The sequence below is a fragment of the Enhydra lutris genome, unplaced genomic scaffold (genome assembly GCF_002288905.1).
Source record: "Enhydra lutris kenyoni isolate GAN:26980312 unplaced genomic scaffold, ASM228890v2 scaffoldscaffold33, whole genome shotgun sequence".
Classification (NCBI taxonomy): Eukaryota; Metazoa; Chordata; class Mammalia; order Carnivora; family Mustelidae; genus Enhydra; species Enhydra lutris.
Window position 1 is genome coordinate 3,514,245 of NW_019154117.1, and position 21,618 is coordinate 3,535,862.

The 21,618-nt window shown below is 41.0% G+C and overlaps 1 protein-coding gene across 1 annotated transcript in view; it reads right to left on the reverse strand.

The window, feature by feature from the left end:
• Positions 1–1,135: 1,135 nt before the first annotated feature.
• LOC111153512 (WNK lysine deficient protein kinase 2) overlaps positions 1,136–21,618 on the reverse strand; it is a 161,801-nt gene continuing 141,318 nt past the window's right edge. Inside the window, exon 30 of the mRNA XM_022512572.1 lies at positions 1,136–1,393. Within this exon, the coding sequence (XP_022368280.1) occupies positions 1,136–1,393 (258 nt within the window). The remainder of the gene's footprint in view (positions 1,394–21,618) is intronic.

Consider the following 21,618-nt stretch of genomic DNA (forward strand, 5'->3'; position numbering starts at 1 on the left):
TAGCCCCTTGACGACATCCTTGGAGGGTGCCTGCGAAGGACCCTCCCACGACAAAGGCGCTGGAGGAATCCTCGCCCCTGGGAGCTAGGCATGCTGGAAGCCCCTCGGAGCGTCTGGAGGGCCCTGTAAGGCGCTTGTGGAAGCCCCGCCCATCGTCACCTGCGCCTTGAATGGCACCTGCGTCCCAGACTATGTCCTTGGAGGCCGCAATCAGTGTCTGTGGCCTGTTGGATGAGGACTTCCACCTGCCCCTGGATGAGGTACTTGGAGGCCCCGCCCAGAATCCACGGCTTACTCGACCACGCCTCAGGAAGCCCCGCCCCACGGCGACGTCCTTTTAGATGGGTTTCCCCCACCATCTTTTCCCTCATCCTCGTTGGCGGCTGAGGAAGCCCCGCCACACGACGACCTCATTTTGTCTGGGGCGGTGCCTGAGGAATTTCCACCCAGGTTCCATTGCCTCCTGGAGGGAGTTCAGGCCCAACGTCTATGGAGTCCTGGACGGCGCTTGTGGAAGCCCAGGCCCACGACGACGTTCTTGGAGGAGGTCCGCCCAGCGTCTTCAAGCTCCTGGTTGGGGTCTGTGGAAGCCCCGTGCAAGGACAACGTCTTTGGAGGAGCACCCCCCGCCCACCGTGTATGGGGCTCTGGACAACGCTTGTGGAAGCCCCCCTACGCCGGTGCTCGTGGAGAAGACCCCGTCCAGCGTCTGAGCGTTTCCGGATGGCGTCTGTGAAAACCCCGCCCCCCAATGGCGTTCTTGTAGGAGGCCCGCGGAGCGTCTACGGGTTCTTGACGTTGTTTGTGGAGGCCCCGCCCCACGACGACGTTTTTGTAGGAGCCCCAGCCCAGCGTCTTCGAGTCCTGGCCGGCGTCTGTAGAGGCGAGCCGAGGGTTTCTGCGCGGTTCTGGACCACTGCGCTCGAGTATCCCCACCCATGCCGCCGGCCCTCCCGAGCCCTGTTAGTGCGGGGCCCGTCGGGTTTGGATGTGTGGCGAGTCTAGAGCTGCCCGTCCGCGGTTGGGTGTTCCCGCGGGCGCGCAGCCGGCTCTGAAGGCCGTCCGGGGTTGTTTCGGGGTGCGCCGCTGGCGTCCCCCGCACACTATTGGCCTGCCCCGCGGTCCCGACAAGTGTCTAGTAGGAGCCTCGCCGCAAGTTTCGCTCCTTCCGTGGACAGCGGCCTGGTACTCGGAGTTCTTTGAACGGGCCGAGCGTTGGTGCGGGGACGGCCTTTGGGTTGCGGACTTGGAAACGTGTCGGCAGCGTCCGTGGGGAGGAGAGCCGTGGGAGCCCCGCGCTGCCATCCCGTCTGTGAATGCGGCGCTTCTCGCCACAGGCGGCGCTGGCGAACGTGGGGAGCGTCTTCGTGTCCCTGTCTGCGGAGGAGCCTCCCTGGGACGCGCGCCGGGAACCGCAGGAAAGACGTGCATCCGTTCCAGCAGGATTGGCGTCTTCTCACCCACGCACCAGGTGTGTCTTTGCGTTTCTTTTGATGCTGGTTGATGTCATTCACCTGCGTTCCGTAGTTCTCAGGATACAAGTCCTTTGAGTGTTTTATGAGACGGAGAGCTCACATTCCAGGTTTTGAAAAATTATAAATGATGCCGTATGTGTAACTAACATGTTTGTGAGTTGTTCACTGCTGTCTGCAGCAGTGCGTGTTTGTTGTTTGTTTTTTTTTTTTTAAGATTTTATGTATTTGAGAAAGTGCGTATAGGAGCGGTGGGAGGCGGAGAGGAAGAAGCAGGCTCCCCAGTGAGCGGAGAGCCCGGGTGCTGAACGTGATCCCAGGACCCCAGGATCATGACTTGAACTGAAGGCATACGCTTCACCGACTGAGCCACCGGGCACCCCATATTTTTTCCTTTTTTATGTCAATCTTGTATCATGCGACTTTGCAGAACTCTATTTGCATCTAAGGGTTTGGCGTTGTTGTTGCTTTGGGTGTTTTTTGTTTTGTTTTGGATTGTTTGGTAGGTTCTTGTTTTTTTTTTCCTACATAGTCAATCACACCGTCTGCAAATAATAGTTTGATTTTTTTTTTCCGTTCATTTCACGTGTTTGTATTTTCTTTTCTTGATTGATTTTTTTGGCCATGTTGAAGTCCGGTGGTGAGAGCAGATACCTTATTCCATTTCTCGGGGGAAAAGCATTCTGTCTCACCTACTAGGTGAATTAGGCCTTCTTACGGATGAAATTTATCAAGTCTAGAAAGTTCCTTCTACTCTTATGTTGCTGAGGGGGCGTGGTTTGTCGTGAATGGGTATTGAGTTTTGTTAAATGAATTTCCTGCATGGATGAATGCAGTCATGTACTCTTCTTAGGCTGTTTCTTTTTTTTTTTTTTTTAATATTTTATTTATTTATTTGACAGAGATCACAAGTAGTCAGAGAGGCAGGCAGAGAGAGAGGAAGGGAAGCAGGCTCCCTGCTGAGTAGAGAGCCCAATGCGGGGCTCGATCCCAGGACCCTGGGATCATGACCCGAGCCGAAGGCAGAGGCTTTAACCCACTGAGCCACCCAGGCGCCCCTCTTAGGCTGTTTCTTAGGAGGTGATGAAATACATTGAATTTCACTTAGGAAACAAGTCTCGCAACCTGGAAAAAACTCCATCTGTTCATGCCCTGTAATCCTTTTTATTTATTCGTGGATTGTGTTTACTCAGATTTTGTGGAGGATGTTTGAGTCTGTATTAGTTCTCTTGGCCTACAGAATTTTTTAGGTACAGTCTTCATCAGGTTTTAGTATTTCAAGGTTACATTAGCATCAAGTACTTTGAGAAGTGCTTTGTTGTTGTTGTTTTGGAAAAAGTATATATACATTGGCATTGATTATTTTTAAAAAGTTTTTTTTAAGATCTTGGAGAGAGCACTGGTAGCCAGAACATCAGTGGAGGCGGGGGTTGGGCGGGGGTGAAGGGCAGAGGGGGAGGGAGAGGGAGATTGAGCATCTCTTAAGTAGACTCTGCTTTGAGCAGGGAGCCTGACCCGGGACTCCATCCCACAACCCTGAGATCAGACCTGAGCAGAAACCAAGAATCGGACACTTGACCGACTGAGCCACTCAGGTGCCCCTGATGATTCTTTAAACTTTTGGTGCAGTTTTCCAGTGAGACCTTTAGAGAGTGAGGGCCTTTTTTTTGAATTTTCAAAGTTATGGAATACATTTGCAATAGTTGTTGAGCTATTTATATTATTTTTATTATCCTTCCCTCCCTCTCCTGTAACCCAAGGCAACCACTCTCTCCGTAGTTTTGCCTTTTCTGGGATGTTGTACAGTTGGAGTCACAGGAAATGGAGCCTTCTCAGATGGGCTTCTTTCACTTAGTAATACGCATTTAAGATCACTCCATGTCTTGTCATGGCTTGATATTCCCCCCTTTAAAAAATTATTTATTTGTTTTAGTTTCATAGATAGAGCTTAGTGATTTGTCAGTTGCATATAACACAGAGTGCTCATTACATCATGTGCCGTTCTTAATGCCCATCACCCAGTTACCCCATCCCCTCACCTGTATCCCCTCCAGCAACCCTCAGTTTGTTTTTTAGAGTTAAGAGGCTTTTATGGATTGTGTCCCTCTTTGATTTCGTCTTATTTTTCCTTCCCTTTCCCTATGTTCATCCATTTTGTTTCTTAAATTCCCCATATGAGTGAAATCATATATTTGTTTTTCTCTGACTTGCTTCACTTAGCATAATACTTTCTAGTTCCATCCATGTTCTTGCAAATGGCAAGTATTTTATTCTTATTGTTGGCTGTGTAATATTAACTTTCATGTTTATATACCACATCTTTATCCATTCATTTGTGGATGGACATCTGGATTCTTTCCATGTTTTGGCTGTTGTGGATATTGGTGCTATAAACATTGGGATGCTTTTGCCCCTTGGAACACACTTGTATCCTTTGGATAAATACTTAGTAGTACACTTGCTGGATCATAGGGTAGTCTTATCAGATAAAAGGCAAGTATCCAAAATCTATAAGGAAACTCAACCCCCAAAAAACAATCTAGTCAAAAATGGTCAGAAGACATGAACAGATATTTTTCCAAAGAACACATAGAAACAGCCAGCAGACACGTGAAAAACTGCTCAACGTCGCTTTGCATCAGGGAAATACAAATCAAAACCAACAGTGAGATACCACCTCACACCAGTCACAATGCCTAAAACTAGCTACTCAGGAAACAACAGATGTTGGTAGGGATGTGGAGAAAGGGAAACTCTCTTACACTCTTGGTGGAAATGCAAACTGGTACAGCCGCTCTGGAAAACCGTATGGAGGATCCTCAAAAAGTTAAAAATAGAGCTACTTTTTTTTTTTTTTTTTTTGAGATTTTATATATTTGAGGGAGAGCATGTGAAAGAGAATGGGGGCGGGGTGGTGGGTGTAAGGGCCTATTTAGCCAGAGCAGCTCCATCCTGACCCTGCCCCCCCGCTTCAGGGAACTTACTTAAAAACAAGTCCTGGAAACCAGTCCCAGGTAACAAAGCCCAAATACAAGGGTGGGTCAGGCCAGGTGGAGGTATTCAATCAGTGGGGGCGCATACGGTCTCCTAGCTACCAAGGAGTATGGGCCCCATCCTTTGGGTGCCTTTTGGGCACCCATTCTGACCAAGGTGATAGGCTAGTTCAAATGTCTACTATAGGGTAAGTTGTAATTCAATTGGTCACTTATGTGTGACCTAGCAGGACTGTGCAGCTTTCTCTGTGTTACAATCTCATTGGCCACTTGTGCGTGGCCAGGCCCAACCACATGGCCTTTGCCCTTAAAAGCTAGTCTGTAAGGCAGAGGGTTATCGCCTCTTTGCAAGAGACAGCCCTGGCCGGTCAGTTTGATTCTTGATGCTTGGCACGAAATAAAGCTTTGCTTGACCTTCGCTTTGTATTAGTCTTGCTCCTTTGACCATGGACCCAACAAGGGGGACAGAGGAAGAGAGAGAAGCAGACTTGAGCAGGGAGCCTGTCAGGGAACCTGATCACAGGATCCCGAAATTATGACCTGAGCCAAAGGTAGACGCTTAACTGACTGACCCATCCAGGCACCCTCCCTCCTTTTTTGGAGGGGGGCCAATGAATGACATGCCATTGTATGGATTTGTCAGCTTGTTCATTCATTCATTTACTGACTGATGCTTTGGATGGTTCTTGGCGGTAAAGCTGCTGTAGACACCTGGGTGCAGGTTTTTGTATGGACTTAAGTTTTGGAGTTGTGTGTGACTACCAAGAAGTGTGATTGTAGGGTTGTATGATTAAGAGTACATTTAATTTGATAAGAAACTGCCATATTGCCTTCCCTTGAGGTTGTAGTGTTGTGCATTGATACCAGCAGTGAATGAGAGTTTGTTACTCTCCATCCTGTCAGCAGTTTGTGCGATCAATGTTTTGTATTTTTGCGGTTGCATAGGTAGGTAGATGCGTGGTAGTAGTTACTGTTGTTTCAGTTTGCAATTCCCTAAAGACCGGTAAAACTGATCATATTTTATATGCTTATTTGTTATTTGTATGTCTTTTTTTTTTTTTAAGTTTTATTTATGTGACAGACAGATGACAAGTAGGCAGAGAGGCAGGCAGAGAGAGAGGAAGGGAAGCAGGCTCCCCGCTGAGCAGAGAGCCTGATGCGGGACTCGATCCCAGAACCCTGAGATCATGACCTTAACCCAGTGAGCTACCCAGGCGCCGCTGTATGTCTTTTTAGGTGAGATGTATGTTCAGATTTTATAAGATTATGTTTTTAGTTGTTTTTTATTGTGGGTGATCACATAAGCTGAGATCTACTCTGTCGGAAAATTTTTGAAGTGTATAGTGCAGTATTAGTTAACTGTAAGCAAAAATGATGTACAGCAGTTCTTGAACTTCATGTTGTGTAACCAAAACTTTCTACCTGTTGACAGCAACTCTTCATTTTCCCCTCCCCAGCCCCTGCCACCAACATTCTACCTTCTACTTCTAGGAGATTGACTAATTGAGATCCCCTCATGCAAGTGGAATCATGCAGTAGTCCTCCTTTTGTGACTTAGTTTGAGCATAATGTCCCTCAGGCTCATCTCTTGTTGAAAATGCCATGATTTCTTCCCTTTCAAGGCTGAGTAATATTCCATTGTGTGTAAATGCCACATTCTTTTTATCCATGCATCTGCCAGCAGGCTTTTAGATTATCTCCCCATCTTGCTTGTTGTGAATAATACTACAATGAATGCAAGAGAGCAGATGTTTCTTTGAGATCCTGATTTCAATTCTTGGATAATTACTTTGACTTGGGACTGCTGGATCATATGGTAATTATGATTTTAATTTGGGGGGACCTCCATACTGTTTTTTTTTTTTTTTTTCATACTGTTTTTTTCCAACATTTACTTTTTGTTATTTTTTAAAAGGTTTTATTTATTTATTTGAGAGAGAGGGAGAGAATGAGTGGTGGGCAGGGCAGATTGGGAGAGAGAGAGAGAGAGAGGCAGACTCCCTGTTTAGCAGGAAACCTGATACGGAGCTCTATCCCAGGACCTGGAAATCACTATCTGAGCTGAAGGCAGCCACCCAACCAACTGAGGCACCTGGGCACCCTCTATTTTTTGTTGTTTTTCTTTTTATTTATTTATTTTTAAAGATTTTGTTTATTTGACCCTGGGGCGGGGGATGTGTGCAAGCATGCACAAACAAGGGGAATAGCAGGGAGGAGGAGAAGCAGGCTCCCCGCTGAGCAAGGACCTCTGCTATGTGGGGCTCAATCTCATGACCCTGGGATCATGACCTGAGCTGAAGGCAGATGCTTAACTGACTGATCCACACAGGCACCTCTATTACTGTTAGTTTCTTGTTTAAATTCAATTAGCCAACGTATAATACATCATTGTTTCAGATGTAGAGTTCAGTAATTAGTTGTGTATAACACCCAGTGCTCATCACATCACGTGCCCTCCGTATTGCCTGTCACCCAATTACTCCATCTCCCTACCCACCTTCCCTCCAGCAACCCTGTTTGTTTCCTATAATTAAGAGTCTCTTACGGTTTTTCTCCCTCTCTGTTGACTTCCCATACAGTTTTCCCTCCCTTCCCCCATGATCCATATTCTTTTCCATGGTGGATACACCTGTCTCCACAACGGTGCACAAAGATTCCAATTTCCTCACATCCTCATCAACAATGGTTATATTATAATGGCCATTCTACAATGTGGGAGATGATACCTCATTGTGCTTTTCATTTGCATTTTCCTGATGATTAGAGGTATAGAGCATCTTTTCATGTATGTGTTTATGTGTTGAGTATTTGTCTTTTTTGGAAACATGTCCATTCAAGGTCTTTGGCCATTTTCAAATTGGGTGGGTTGTTTTGTTTGTTTTGTGTGTGTGTGTGTGTGTGTGTGTGTGTGTGTGTGTTTGCAGTTCAGTTGTCTGTGTTTATATGTTTTTAAGGTTTTTTTGTTTGTTTTTAAAGATTTTTTATTTATTTATTTGACAGAGATCACAAGTAGGCAGAGAGGCAGGCAGAGAGAGAGAGGAGGAAGCAGGTCTCTTGCTGAGCAGAGAGCCCAATGTGGGGCTCGATCCCAGGACCCTGATATGACCCGAGCCAAAGGCAGAGGCTTCAACCCACTGAGCCACCCAGGTGCCCCTGTTTTTTAAGGTTTTAATCCCTTATCAGATACCTGGTTCCTGGTTCAAAAATGTTTTTCCCACTCCATAGGTTGCCAGTACTCCCTGTTGGTTGTTTCCTCTGCTTTGTAGTTTGATGTAGTCCCACTTACCATTTTTGTTTTTGTTGTGTGCTTTTTGTGTCATATCCAAGAAATCATTGCCAAGACCACTATCATGCAGCTTTTCACCTATATTCCCATCCAGGAGATGTATGGTTTCAGGTCTTTTTTTTATAACTTCAGTTCATTTTTAGTTGATTTCTATGTGTGGCATCAGAGAGGGTTCCTTTCTCATTTTTTTCCATTTAAAGATCAGGTTTTCCCAGCATCAATTTATTGAACAGATCTTCCTTTTCCCAATTGTGTGTTGGTGGCCTCCTTGTTGAAGATGAGCTAACTGTAAATGTTTTGGTTTATTTCTGATCTGTTGTGTTCCATTGGTCTAGGCGTCTGTTTTTACGCTAGTACCATACTGTTTTAATTACTGTAAGTTTATGATAATTTTTAAAATTAAAAAAGCGTGAGGCCTTTAGCTTTGTTTTTCTTTGTCAATATAGTTTGGGATCTTCAGGGTTCTGTGTAGTTCTGTATGATTTTCAGGGTTGTTTTCTCTATTTCTGTACAAGTGCCGTTGGGATTTTGATAGGGACTACATAGACTCTCTGGACTGCTTTGGATAGCTTTGACATTTTAATAATAGTCTCTGATCCATGAACATTGGCTATCTTTCCACTTATGTGTCTTCTCTGCTCTCTTTCACCAATGTTTTATACTTTTCAGTGGATGAGTCTTTCTCCCCCTTGGTTAAGTTTACTCCTAAGTATTTAATTTTATTGGATGCTCTTGCGAATGGGATTATTTTCTGAATTGCTTTTTAGGATAGTTTACTGACAGTGTGTAGAATCCAAACTGATTTTATTTTTATCTCCTGCTTCTTTACTGATGTTGTTTATTTGTTCAGATTGTTGCTGGTGCTGTTGCTGGTGCTTTTTCTGGCCTCATTAGGGTGTTTTATTTAAAAGGTGCTCATTGTCAATGCAGAAAAGTTTTTGTTTTCCTTCTCAATGTGAATATTGTATAGCTGTTTCATATGTTATTTTTCTGGCTAGTGTTTGGAGTACTATGTTGAATATAAGTGGTGGAAATGAGTGTCCTTGCCTTATTCCTGATGAGAGAAAAAGTTTTCAGTTTTTCACAAGTGAGTGTGATGTTTAATGTGGGATTTTCACCCATAAACTTTCTTATGTCGAGGTAATTCCTTTCTGTTCTTTGTTTAGAATTTGTATCATCAGATATGCTGAAATTTGCCAAAGCTTTTTCTTCATCTGTCAAGATGATCATATGAATTTTTATCCTTCATTCTGTAAATGGCCAGTGGTCACATTGATGGCTCTTCATATGTTGAACTGTCTTCACACCCCAGGGACAAATCCCACATGACCCTGGTGTATGATCCTTTAATGTGCTGTTGAATCGTTCAGGATTTTCCATTTATGTCCACCTAGGATATCAGCCTGTAGATTTCTTTGTAGTGTTTTTGGTTTTGGTATCAAGGTAATGCTGACATCATAAAATGAGTCTGGAAGTGTGCTCACCTTCAGTTTTCTTTGGAAGAGTTAGAGAAGGATTGGTGTTAATTCTTTCTTAAGTGATAGGTAAGATTCACAAGGGAAGCCATCGGGAGCTGGCTTTCCCCTGTTCAGAGGTATTTGATGTGGGATTCAGTCTTCCTGTTAGTTATAGATCTGGTCAAATTTGTATTTCTTCATTATTCCACTTGGGTATATTTTACATTATTTTTGGAATTTATCTATTTTATCTAGCTTATCCATGTAATTTTTGTAATGGTCTCTTGTGATCCTTTATATTTGTGTGTCATCGGTTTTAATATCTAGTTGTACATTTCTGATTTTATTTGAATCTTGTCTTTTTTTTCTTACTTGGTATAGCTAAAGGTTTATCACTTGTGATAATCTGGGGTGCCTGGGTGGCTCAGTTGGTTAAGTGTCTGCCTTTGGCTCAAATCATGATCCCAGGGTCCTGGGATCAAGCCCCACATCAGGCTCCCTGCTTAGCAGGGAGTCCGCTGTTCCCTCTGCTCCTCCCCGTGCCTTGTTCTTGTTTACGTGAGCTCTCTCTCTCACAAAAATAAATAAATCCTTTTTTTATTTTAAAGATTTTTATTTACTTATTTGACAGAGAGATCACAAGTAGTCAGAGAGGCAGTCAGAGAGAGGCGGGGAAGGAGGCTCCCTGCTGACCAGAGAGCCCTATGTGGGGCTCGATCCCAGGACCCTGATATCATGATCTGAGCCAAAGGCAGAGGCTTAACCCACTGAGCCACCCAGGTACCCCATCTTTTTTAAAAATTGGAGGGGAAAAAAGACTTCTTTCTCGAGTTTGATCTGGCTGTTTAGAGTCTTTTGTAGTTACATACAAATTTTAAGATTGTTCTATTTTTGTGGACAGTGCCATTGGAATTTTGATAGAGATTCATGGAATCTGTAGATTACTTTGGTAGTGGGGATATTTAATAAATGTTAATTCTTCCTGTCTATGAGCTCATGATATCTTTCCATTTATTTGTTTTCTTCAATTACTTTCACTGATACAGGTCTGTTCTCTCCTTGGTAGAATTTATTCTTATGTATTTTATTCTTTCTGATGCAGTCATAAATGGGATCACTTTCTTGGTCTTTTCTTTGATAGTTCATTATTAGTATATAAAAACACAGTAGATTTTCATATATTGACTTTGCTGCAATTTTGAATTCCTTTCTTCATTGTAGTAGTTTTTTAGTGGCATTGTTAGGGTTTTCTATGTATATCATGTAATTTGGAAATACAGTTTGCCACTTTCTTTTTTATTTATATGCCTCATTTCTTTTTCTTGTCTAACTTCTCTGACTAGAACTTCTAGTACTATATTAAATAAAAGTGTCAAGATTGGGCATCCTTGTCTTGTTTCTGATCTTGCAGAAAAAACTCCACTTCTTTGTTGGGTTGTCATTCAGTGACTTTGTTATTGAGTTAAGTTCTCTCTGTACACACTTTGTGGACCTTTTTTTTTTTTTTTAAATCATAAATGGTTGTTGAATTTTGTCAGATGCTTTTTCTGCATTTATTGAGAAGATCACCTCGTATAATGTAGTTAATGTGGTTTATGTTGTTAACATGGTGTATCTCATTGACATTTTTTGGATGTTAAATCTTCCTTGCATCCCTAAAATAAATCCTTCTTAATCAGGTGTTATGGTCCCTTTAATATATTGCTGAATCAGTTTACCAAATTTTGTTGAGGATTTTGGCATCGATTTTCTTTATGGATATTGGTCTGTAATTTTCTTTCCTGGCATCTTTGCCTAGATTTGGCATCAGGGTCTCAGAAAATGAGTTCAGAAGTACTACTTATTCTTGTATTTTGTTTAGTTTCTTGATTTTTTTTTTCTGTTGTCTTTTTGGTTGCTGTTTTATTTATCTCCACTATGATCTGTATCATTTCCTTCCTTTTACTAACTCTGGGCTTTGTTCTCCTTTTTCTAGTTCTTGTGGTGCAGTGTTAGATTGTTTGAGATTTTTCCTGGTTTTGTGACATAAGCATTTATCTTTATTACTATTCTTCTTAGAGCTGCTTTTGCTGCATCCCGTAAGTTTTGTTTTGTTGTGTTTTCTTTATTGATCATCTCCAGGTATTTTCTGACCTCTTTTGATTTCTTCTTTGACCCAATGGTTGTTCAGTAGCATGTTATCTAATCCGCGGTTACCTGCGAATTTTCCAGTTTTCTTGTAATTGATTTCTAGTTTCATGCCATTGTGGTTGGAAAAGATTCTTGATGTGATTTCAGTGCTCTTAATTTTGTAAATTTTTGTTTTGTGGCCAGTGTGATCTGTCCTGGAAGATGTTTCATGTACGATTGAGAAGATTGTGTCTTCTCTTGCTTCTTGATGGAATGATCTGTGTAGTCTAGAAAGGCCCATTTGGTCTGAAGTGTCATTTAGGTCTCATGTTTCCTTACTGATTTTTCTGTCTGGATGATGTATCCATTGATGAAAGTGGGATATTGAAGTACCCTTCTATTATTTTATTGTTTTATTTATTTTATTGTTTACATTATATTGTTTATGTTTATTATTTTATTTCTCCCTTTAGGCCTTTTAATATTCTTTTTGTATATTTAGGTGCTCTTCTGTTGGGTGCATAACTATTTACAAATATTATATCCTTATGTTGGATTGACCACTTTGTCACTGCATATTGACCTTCTTTGTTTCTTATTACATATAGTCATTGTCTTAAAGAGTAATTGTCTGATAGAAGTATTGCTATCTGAGCTTTGTCTTGGTTTCTGGTTGCATGGAATATATTTTTTCAGTTTGTGTGTGTCTTGACATCTGAAGTGAGTCTTCTGTAGGATATTATGAGTATGGATGGGTAATGATTTTGTGCTTTAATTTTTTTTTGAAGATTTTATTTATCTTTTTGACAGAGATCACAAGTAGGCAGAGAAGCAGGCAGAGAGAGAGAGGAGGAAGCAGGCTCCCTGCCGAGCAGAGAGCCCGATGCGGGGCTCGATCCCAGAGCCCTGGGATCATGACCTGAGCCGAAGGCAGAGGCTTTAACCCACTGAGCCACCCAGGCACCCCTTGTACTTTAATTTTTGTAATTTTCTTCTTTTTATAACATTGGGATGACTTTTTTCTTTCAGCTTTTTGAAATGTAAATTGGGATTGAGATGTTTTTTATTTTTATTATTTTTTTTAAATTCATTTTTCTTTTAAAAATCATTTATTTAAATTCAATTAACAAAGATTGTATTATTTGTTTCAGAGGTGGAGTTCGGTAATTCATCAGCCTTATATAATATGCAATGCTCATTATATCATGTACCCTCCTTAATGTTCATCACCCAGTTACCCCTTCCCCCACCCCCAATCCTTCCAGCAGCCCTCAGTTTGTTTTCCTATAGTTAAGAATCTCTTATGACTTGTCTCCCTCTGATTTTTCTTGTTTTATTTTTACCTCCCTTCCCTTATGATCCTGTTTTGTTTCTTAAATTCCACATGAGTGAGACTATAGATAATTGTCTTTCTCTGAATGACTTAACTTTGCTTAGCATATATCCTCTGGTTCCATTCATATTGTTACAAATGGCAAGTTTCATTTTTTTGATGGCTGAGTAATATTCCGGTGTGTATATCATATCTTTATCCATTCATCACATCTGGGCTCATTCCAGAATTTGTCTATTGTGGACATTGCTGCTCTAAACATTGTGGTGCAGGTGCCCCTTCAGATCATTACATTTGTAACCTTGGGGTAAATACAAGGTAGTGCAATTACTAGGTTATAGGTTAGGTCTGTTTTCAACTTCTTGAGGAACCTCCACAGTGGTTTCCAGAGTGGCTGGAACAGTTTGCATTCCCACCTATAGGGTAAGAGGGTTCCCGTTCCGCATTCTCATCAACATCTGTCATTTCCTGACTTCTTAATTTTTGCCTCTCTGACTCATGTGAGATGGTATCTCATTGTATTTTTTTTTTAAGATTTTATTTGTCAGAGTGCACAAGCACACAAGCAGAGGGAGTGGCAGGCAGAGGGAGAAGCAGGCTCCTTGCCAAGGAGCCTGATGCAGGACTGGATCCCAGGACCCTAGGATTATGACCTGACCCAAAGGAAGATGCTTAACTGACTAAACCACCTGGGCATCCCTCATTGTGGTTTTGATTTGTATTTCCCTGAAGCCAAGTGTGTTGAGCAGTTTTTCATGTGTCTGTTGGTCAGTTGTATTTCATCTTTGGAGAAATGTCTATTCATGTTTTCTGCCCATATCTTGACTGGATTATTTGTTTTTTGTGTGTTGAGTTTGATATCTTTATAGATATTAGATATTATTCTTTATAGATACTCTTTATAGTTATTAGCCGTTTATTTGGTAAAACTTTTGCAAATATTTTCTTCTATTCTGTCAGTTGTCTTTTAGTTTTGTCGAAACTTTGCTGTGCAAAAGCTTTTTATCTTGATGGAGTTGCAATTGTTCATTTTTGCCTTTGTTTCCCTTGCCTTTGGAGACACATATAGCGAGAAGTGCTGTGGTTAAGATCTCAGAGGTTGCTGCCTGTGTTCTCCTCTAGGATTTTGATGGATTTCTGTCACACATTTAGCTCTTTCATCCATTTTGAGTCTGTTCTTGTGTATGGTATAAGAAATTGGTCCAGTTTCATCCTGCATGTGGCTGTCCAATTTTCCCAACACCATTTGTTGAGACACTTTTTTCCATTAGATATTCTTTCCTGCTTTGTCATATATTAGTTGATCATAATTTGAGGGTCCATTTCAAGGTTTTCTATTCTGTTCCATTGATCTATATGTCTATTTTTGTGCCAGTACTATACTGTCTTGATGATTACAGCTTTGTAGTAGAGACTGAAGTCTGGAATTGTGATGCTACCAGCTTTGGTTTTCCTTTTCAACATTCTTCTGGCTATTCAGGGTCTTTTTTGGTTCCATACAAATGTTAGGATTATTTGTTCCAGCTCTATGTAAAAAAGTTGATGGTATTTTGATAAGGATTGCATTGAATGTGTAGATTGCTCTAGGTAACATAGACATTTTCACAATATTTATTCTTCCAATCCATGAGCATGGAATGTTTTTTTATTATTTTTGTCTTCCTCAATTTCTTTGAAGAGTGTTCTATAGTTTTCTGAGTACAGGTCTTTTGCATCTTTGGTTAGGTTTAATTCCTAAGTATCTTATGGTTTTGCATGCAATTGTAAATGGGACTGACTCCTTAGTTTCTCTTTTTTCTGTCTCATTGGAGTATAGAAATGTAACTGATTTCAGTGCATTGTATTTATATCCTGCCACTTTGCTGAATTCCTGTGTGAGTTCTAGCAATTTTGAGGTGGAGTCTTTTGGGTTATCCACAGAATATCATGTCATCTGCAAAGAATGAGAATTTGACTTCTTTCCCAATTCAGATGCTTTTTATTTCTTTTATTTTATTGCTGAGGCCAGGATTTCTAGTACTGTGGTGAACAACAGTGGTGAGAGGGGACATCCTTGTCATGTTCCTGACCTTCCTGAAAAATTGAGAGCTTTAACTCACTAAGAATGACATTCACTGTGGGCTTTTCATAGATGGCTTTTATGATACTGAGGTATATTTCCTCTATCCCCATGTTGTGAAGAGTTTTTATCAAGAAAGGATGCTGTACTTTGTCAAATGCTTTTTCTGCATCTATTGAGAGGATTGTATGGCTCTTGTCCTTTCTTTTATTAATGTAGTATATCACACTGATTGACTTGCAGATATTCAATCACCCTTGCAGCCCAGGAATAAATCCCACTTGGTCGTGGTACATAATCCTTTTAATGTACTGTTGGATCCTGTTGGCTAGTATCTCTTTGAGAATTTTTGCATCCATGTTCATCCAGGGATATTGGTCTGTAATTCTCCTTTTTGGTGGGGTCTTTGTCTAGTTTTGGGATCAAGGTAATGCTTGCCTCATAGAGTTTAAATGTTTCCTTCCATTTCAATTTTTGGAACAGCTTCAGAAGAATATGTATTAATTCTTCTTTAAATATTTGGTAGAATTCCAAGTCCTACCAAAGAATTTGGGGATGCCATCTGGCCCTGGGCTCTTGTTTGTTGGAAGATTTTTTATTACTGCTTCAATTTGCTTACTGGTTATAGGTCTGTTCTGGTTTTTCTGTTTCTTCCTGGTTCAGTTTTGGTAGTTTGTACGCCTCCAGGAATGCATCCATTTCTTTCAGATTATCTAATTTGCTGGCATATAATTGCTCATAAGATATTCTTGTAATTGTTTGAATTTCTTTGGTGTTGGTTGTGCTCTCTTATTTTTCATTCATGATTTTATTAATTCAGGACCTTTCTCCCTGGCCAGGGGTTTTTCAGTCTTATTAATTCTTTCAAATAACCAGCTCCTACTTTGTTGATCTGTTCTACTGCTCTTTTGGTTTCTATTACATTGATTTCTGCTCTGATCTTTATGATTTTCTCATCTCCTTCTGGGTTTAGGCTTTATTTGCTGTTCTTTCTCCAGCTCCTTTGGGTGTAGGGTTAAGATGTGTATTTGAGACCCTTCTTGTTTCTTGAGAAAGGCTTGTATTGCTATATATTTTCCTATTATGACCACCTTTGCTGCATCCCAAAGATTTTAAACAGTTATATTTTCATTTTCATTTGTTTCCATGAATTTAAAAAATTTTTTTAAATTTCCTGGTTGAGCCATTCATTCTTTAGTAGCATACTCTTTAGCTTCCCTGTGTTTGAGTTATTTGCAGCTTTTCTCTTGTGATTGAGTGCTCACTTCAGAGCATTGCGGTCATGCTCTGGTCATGCAGGGAATGATCCCAATCTTTTGGTACCAGTTGAGACCTGATTTGTGACCCAGGATGTGATCTATTCTGGAGAATGTTTCATGCACACTAGAGAAAATGTGTATTCTATTGCTTTGGGATGGAATGTTCTGAATACATCTGTGATGTCCATCTGATCCAGTGTGTCATTTAAAGCCTTTATTTCCTTGTTGATCTTTTGCTTAGATGATCTCTCCATTTCTGTGAGGGGGGGGTGTTAAAGTCTCCTACTATTACTGTATTATTGTTGATGCGTTTCTCTGATTTTGTTATTTATGAGTTTATATATTTGGCCACTCCCATGTTAGGGACATAGGTATTTAAAATTGTTAGATTTTCTTGTTGGACAGACCCTTTAAATATGAAATAGTGAAATATGAAATAGTGTCCTTCCTCATCTCTTTATTATAGTCTTTATTTTAAAATCCAATTTGTCTGATATAGAAATTGCCACCCCAGCCTTTTTTTTTTCCCTAAGATTTTATTTATTTATTTGACAGACAGAGATCACAAGTAGGCAGAGAAGCAGGCTCCCCGCTGAGCAGAGAGCCTGACCTGGGGCTCAATCCCAGGACCCCGGAACCACGACCTGAACGGAAGGCAGTGGCTTAACCCACTGAGCCACCCAGGTGCCCCTCAGCTTTCTTTTTGATGTCTATTAGCATGGTAAATGGTTTTCCACTACCTCACTTTAAATCTGGAGGAGTTTTTGGGTCTAAAATGAGTCTCTTGCAGACAGCTTATTGATGGGTCTTGTTTTTTATCCATTCTGATACCCTGTATCTTTTAATTGGGGCATTTAGCCCATATACATTCAGGCTAACTGAACTATTGAAATTGAACTCAACTATTGAAGTTGAACTGAACTATTGAAAGATAGGAATTTAGTGCCATTGTATTGGCTGTGAGGTGACTGTTGCTGTATATTGTCTCTGCTCCTTTCTGGTCTACTGCTTTTAGGCTGTCTCTTTGCTTAGAGGACCCCTTTTAATATTTGCTGTATGGTTGGTTTGGTGTTTGCGAATTCTTTTAGTTTTTTTTTTTTGTCCTGGAAGCTTTTTAATCTCTCCTTCTATTTTCAATGACAGCCTAGCTGGATATAGTATTCTTGGCTGCATATTTTTCTCATTTAGTGCTCTGAATATATCATGCCAGTTCTTTCTGGCATGCCAGGTCTCTGTGGATAGGTCTGCCAATTTAATATTTCTTCTGTTGTAAATTACAGACCTCTTGTCCCAAGCTTCTTTCAGAATTTTCTCTTTGTCTCTGAGACTTGTAAGTTTTACTATTAGATGGCAGGGTGTTGACCTGTTTTTATTGATTTTGATGGTAGTTCTCAGTGTCTCTGTGCACCTGGATTTTGATGCCTGTTTCCTTCCCCAAATTAAGGAAGTTCCCCACTATAGTTTGCTCCAGTATACTTTCTCCTCTCTCTTCTTCTGGGATCCCAATTATTCTAATACTGTTTCGTCTTATGGTATCACTTATTTCTCGAATTCTCCCCTGTGATCCAGCAGTTTACCTTTTTTTCTCAGCTTCTTTATTCTCCAACATTTGGTCTTCTGTATTACTATTTGTCTCTTCTTCCTCATTTATCCTAGTGGTAAGAGCCTCCATTTTTTATTGCACCTCATTAATAGTCGTTTTGATTTCAGCTTGGTTAGAGTTTAGTTCTTTTATTTCTCCAGAAAGGGATTCTCTAGTATCTTCTATGCTTTTTTCAAGTCCAGCTTATAATTGTCATTCTGAACTCTAGCTCTGACATCTTACTAATGTCTGTATTGATTAGGTCCCTGGCAGTTGGTACTGCCTCTTGTTTTTTGAGGTGAGTTTTTTTCTGTTTTGTCATTTTGTACAGAGATACATAGGTGAATGGGAGAACAAAATGCTAAAAGGGTAACAGTGACCCCAGAAAAATACACACAAAACAAGTCAGAAGAGACTTGAAACCTGGGGGAGAAGGAAAAGAAAGAAAAGAATATGATCAAGCTGGTGACTAGAACAGAGTCACACACTAGATTTTTGGTGTTTTTCGGTCTGATAGAAGAAACTGCATCCCAAAGTTTTAAAGAAAGAAAAACATATATACAAAATGAGGGTAAATATGAAAATTAAAAGATTTTAAAAAAGGAATTGATAAGTTAAGTTGTTTGAAAAAAGAAAGAAAAAAATTTAAAAAATGGCAAGGGGACAGCATGTCATCAGGCAGGAGACTAGAACAAAGCCATACACTAGATTTAGGATATATTCTGGTCTGTTAGAAGAAACTGTATCTCAAAATTTTAAAGAAAAAGTGTGTACACACACACAGACACACACACACGTACATATATACACACACATAAAAAACTAAGGTTAAGTATAATGACTGCATAGAATGGGACTGTAAAAATGAAAACTAAAAGATTTTTAGAAAGGAATCAATAAGATGTTAGGAAATAAGAAATAGGAAAATAGGAAAGAAATAAGAAATAAGAAATAGAAAAATAGGAAAGAAGAAAAATTGAAGAAAAAGAAAAAATAAGGAAAATTTTAAAAATTAACTTCAAAAGACTAACGAATCATAGGAAAAAAGCTGTGAATTCATTGTGCCGTATTCCCCTACCACGGGAGTTTTGCAGTTCTTATTGATTGGTAAACTTGGTCCTGGCTGGATGTTTTTGGCGATCTTCTGGCTGAGGTCGCTGTTGCAGAGATTCTCAAATGTCTTTGCCTGAGGCGGAAGTGCACCACCCTTGCCAGGGACCAGGCTAAGCAATCTGCTCTAGTTTGCTCTCGGGAGCTTTTGTTTCCTGAATGCTTTCCATAGAGCTTTGGAAGACCGGAATGAAAGTGGCGGTCTCTCAGTCTCCAGCCTGGAGGAGCCGAGAGCTTGGGGCCCCACTCCTCAGTGCGCCCTTGGAGAAAAGCAGTCAGTCCCTCCCGTCTCCCTGGTCTCCAGCCGCACTCCATGCTCACCTGGCCTGTGACCGAGCTTTTCTATGCCTGGCACACGACCCCATTTGGAGTCTTCAAACCCAGCAGACTCCTGCGGTGTGCTGCTCCTTCCCAGGGAGGAAGGGAGTCTCCCCAGATCTGCCACTCCTGGGGCTGCTCGAAGAGCAGTGGTCCGACTGTGCCTTGGATCTCGGTTTATGGCAACCCTGAGCTGACAGACCACTCCTCGGCTCTGTCTCTGCAGCTACTTCCCCACTGCAGTACCTGGGAGCTCTGCTGCACTCTCAGGCATCCCTGGTCTTTCTGTGACCCCAACGGTCCTGAGACCACACTGTCCCAGCAGGGATTCCACTCCCCACTTAGCCACTGGAGCGAGGTCCCTCGACGGAGCAAACTTCTAAAAGTTCAGATTTTGTGCTGTGCTGCTCTCTCACTTGCCAGTAGCTGGCTGACAGGCTCCCTCCCCACCGTGGTCTGTCTTCCAGTATGTTGGCTCAGATTTACTTCTCTGCACGTCCTGTCTTCCAGAAAGTGGTCACTTTTCTGTTCATAGAATTGCTGCTATTCTTTTTTTCGATCTCCTGTTGAATTTGTAGGAGTTTAGAATGGTTTGATCTGTCTAGCTGAATTCCTGGGACCACTTGAAACTTAGGTCTCCTACTCCTCTGCTGTCTTGCTCCTCCCTTAGACTTCTGTGGTTTTGCACTTTGCATTTCGGTCTGTGATCCAGTTTGAGTTGAATTTTTGTGACAGGTGTAAAGTCCATATGTAGATTAACTTTTTTTGCATGTGAGTGTCCAGTCGTTTCAACACCATTTGATGAAAGAGTATCTTTGCTCTATTGCCTTGCTTTTTCTCTTTTTCCTTCGTTTCCACTTACAGCTTTTCTTGACTCATCCTCTCGCTGTCTGCTTTTGTGTGTTCTGCTGATTTTTGAATGAGATATTTTGGTTGCTTTCTCATGTTTTTTTTTTTGTGTGTGTGTGTGTGTGTGTCTCTTGTGTGGCCATTTTTGTGGTTGTCACTGGGTTTACATATAAGATGAACTAGTCATAGCAATCTATATTAAAAGCAACTTAAATTTGATCACACAAAAACCTTACACTTGTACTGCTTCCTTCCCACACTTTATGTTATTGATGTCACAAATCACATCCTTTTTAAAAATATTTATTTATTTATTTTATAGAGAGAGTGGGGGATGTGGGAGAGGCAAAGGGAGAGAAAAACTTAAGTAGACTCTGCACTGAGTGCAGAGCTCAAGCTTACGACCCTGAGATCGTGACCCTGTGCCAAAACCAAGAGTTGGACTCTTCAGCAGCTGCCCCCAGGCACCCCTCAAATTTCATCTTTCTATCTTTTACCATGTTCCACTTATGGGTACTACTTATACCTTTGTGTTCTAGTTTCTATGTCAGAATTAACAGGAGATTTATAACACCGTTATGGAATTATGGTATTTTGTATTTGTTTAAATCCCTCACTCTACCAGTGAGCTTTATCTTTCTTATGCTTTTGTGCTGGGATTTCACATCCTTTCATTGTTTCTTGAAGGACACCCTTTAGTGTTTTTTGAAAGGCAGGTCTAAGGGTGGTAAATGCCCTCAGCTTTGGGATCTTCCTGTTTTCTCCTTTATTTTGAAGGACACTTTGCTATTTAAAACATTCTTCTTGGCAGTTTTTCTGTCACACTTTGTATACCATCTCACTGTCTGTGGGCCTGCACAGTTCCTGCTGAGAAATCTCCTTGTAGTCTTCATGGAATTCCCTAGTATGTGGCAGTCACTTTCTTTTGCTGTTTTGAAAACTCTTTTCTTTGACTTCTGTCACATTGATTATAATGTGTTTTGTTGTGACTTCTTTTGGGTTCATCCACTTTGGAGCCTTTGGGCTTCTAGAACCTGAATGTACAATTCTTTCCCAGATTTGGGAAGTTTGGGGCCATTCCTTTTTTCCCTTTTGGAACGCCTGTTAAGTTCACATAGCAGTCAGTTTGATAAGAATTCTGTAAGTGCCTTACATTTTTTTCACTGTAAAGTTCCTTTTCATTTTGCTTCTGTGACTATATAATTTTATATGACCTGCGTGAGTCCACTTGTTTTTTTTCTGCTTCATTGTGTCTATTGCTGGGCTGCTCTGGTAAAAATTTTCAATTAACTTACTGTATTCCTTAGCTAAAATTCTGTTTTAAGTATTTTTTGATCTTTTAAATACCCAATTGTGTGTCAGTTTGTTGAAATTATAGCACTTTTATGATGGTTATTCTGAATTATTTATTAAGTCCATATGTCACCATTTTCCTTGTGTCCGTTGGTGAAGATTAATTTTGTTCCTTTGGGCTGTGTTGGTCTGCTTTTCCAGATTTTTTGGACACTTTGCGTTGGTGTCAGTGCATTTAATAAAAGTTGCCAGTCTGGCCCCTATAGACTGGCTTCTTAATTGGGAAGACCTTCACTAAAGGAGGCTGTGCCCACTTGCTCCCTCTGGTGTTTGGTAGCTGTAGTGCAGGTCCTCGAGCAAGGGCATACTGCCCAGACCTTTCCTTGTGTTGTTCTCAGTGGCCTTTAGACATCCAGATTGCACCTGGTCCTGTTAACACTCTGACAGGCTTGAGAGGAGCTGGTGTCTCAAGTAGCCCCTGCACAGTTCTGAGCATAA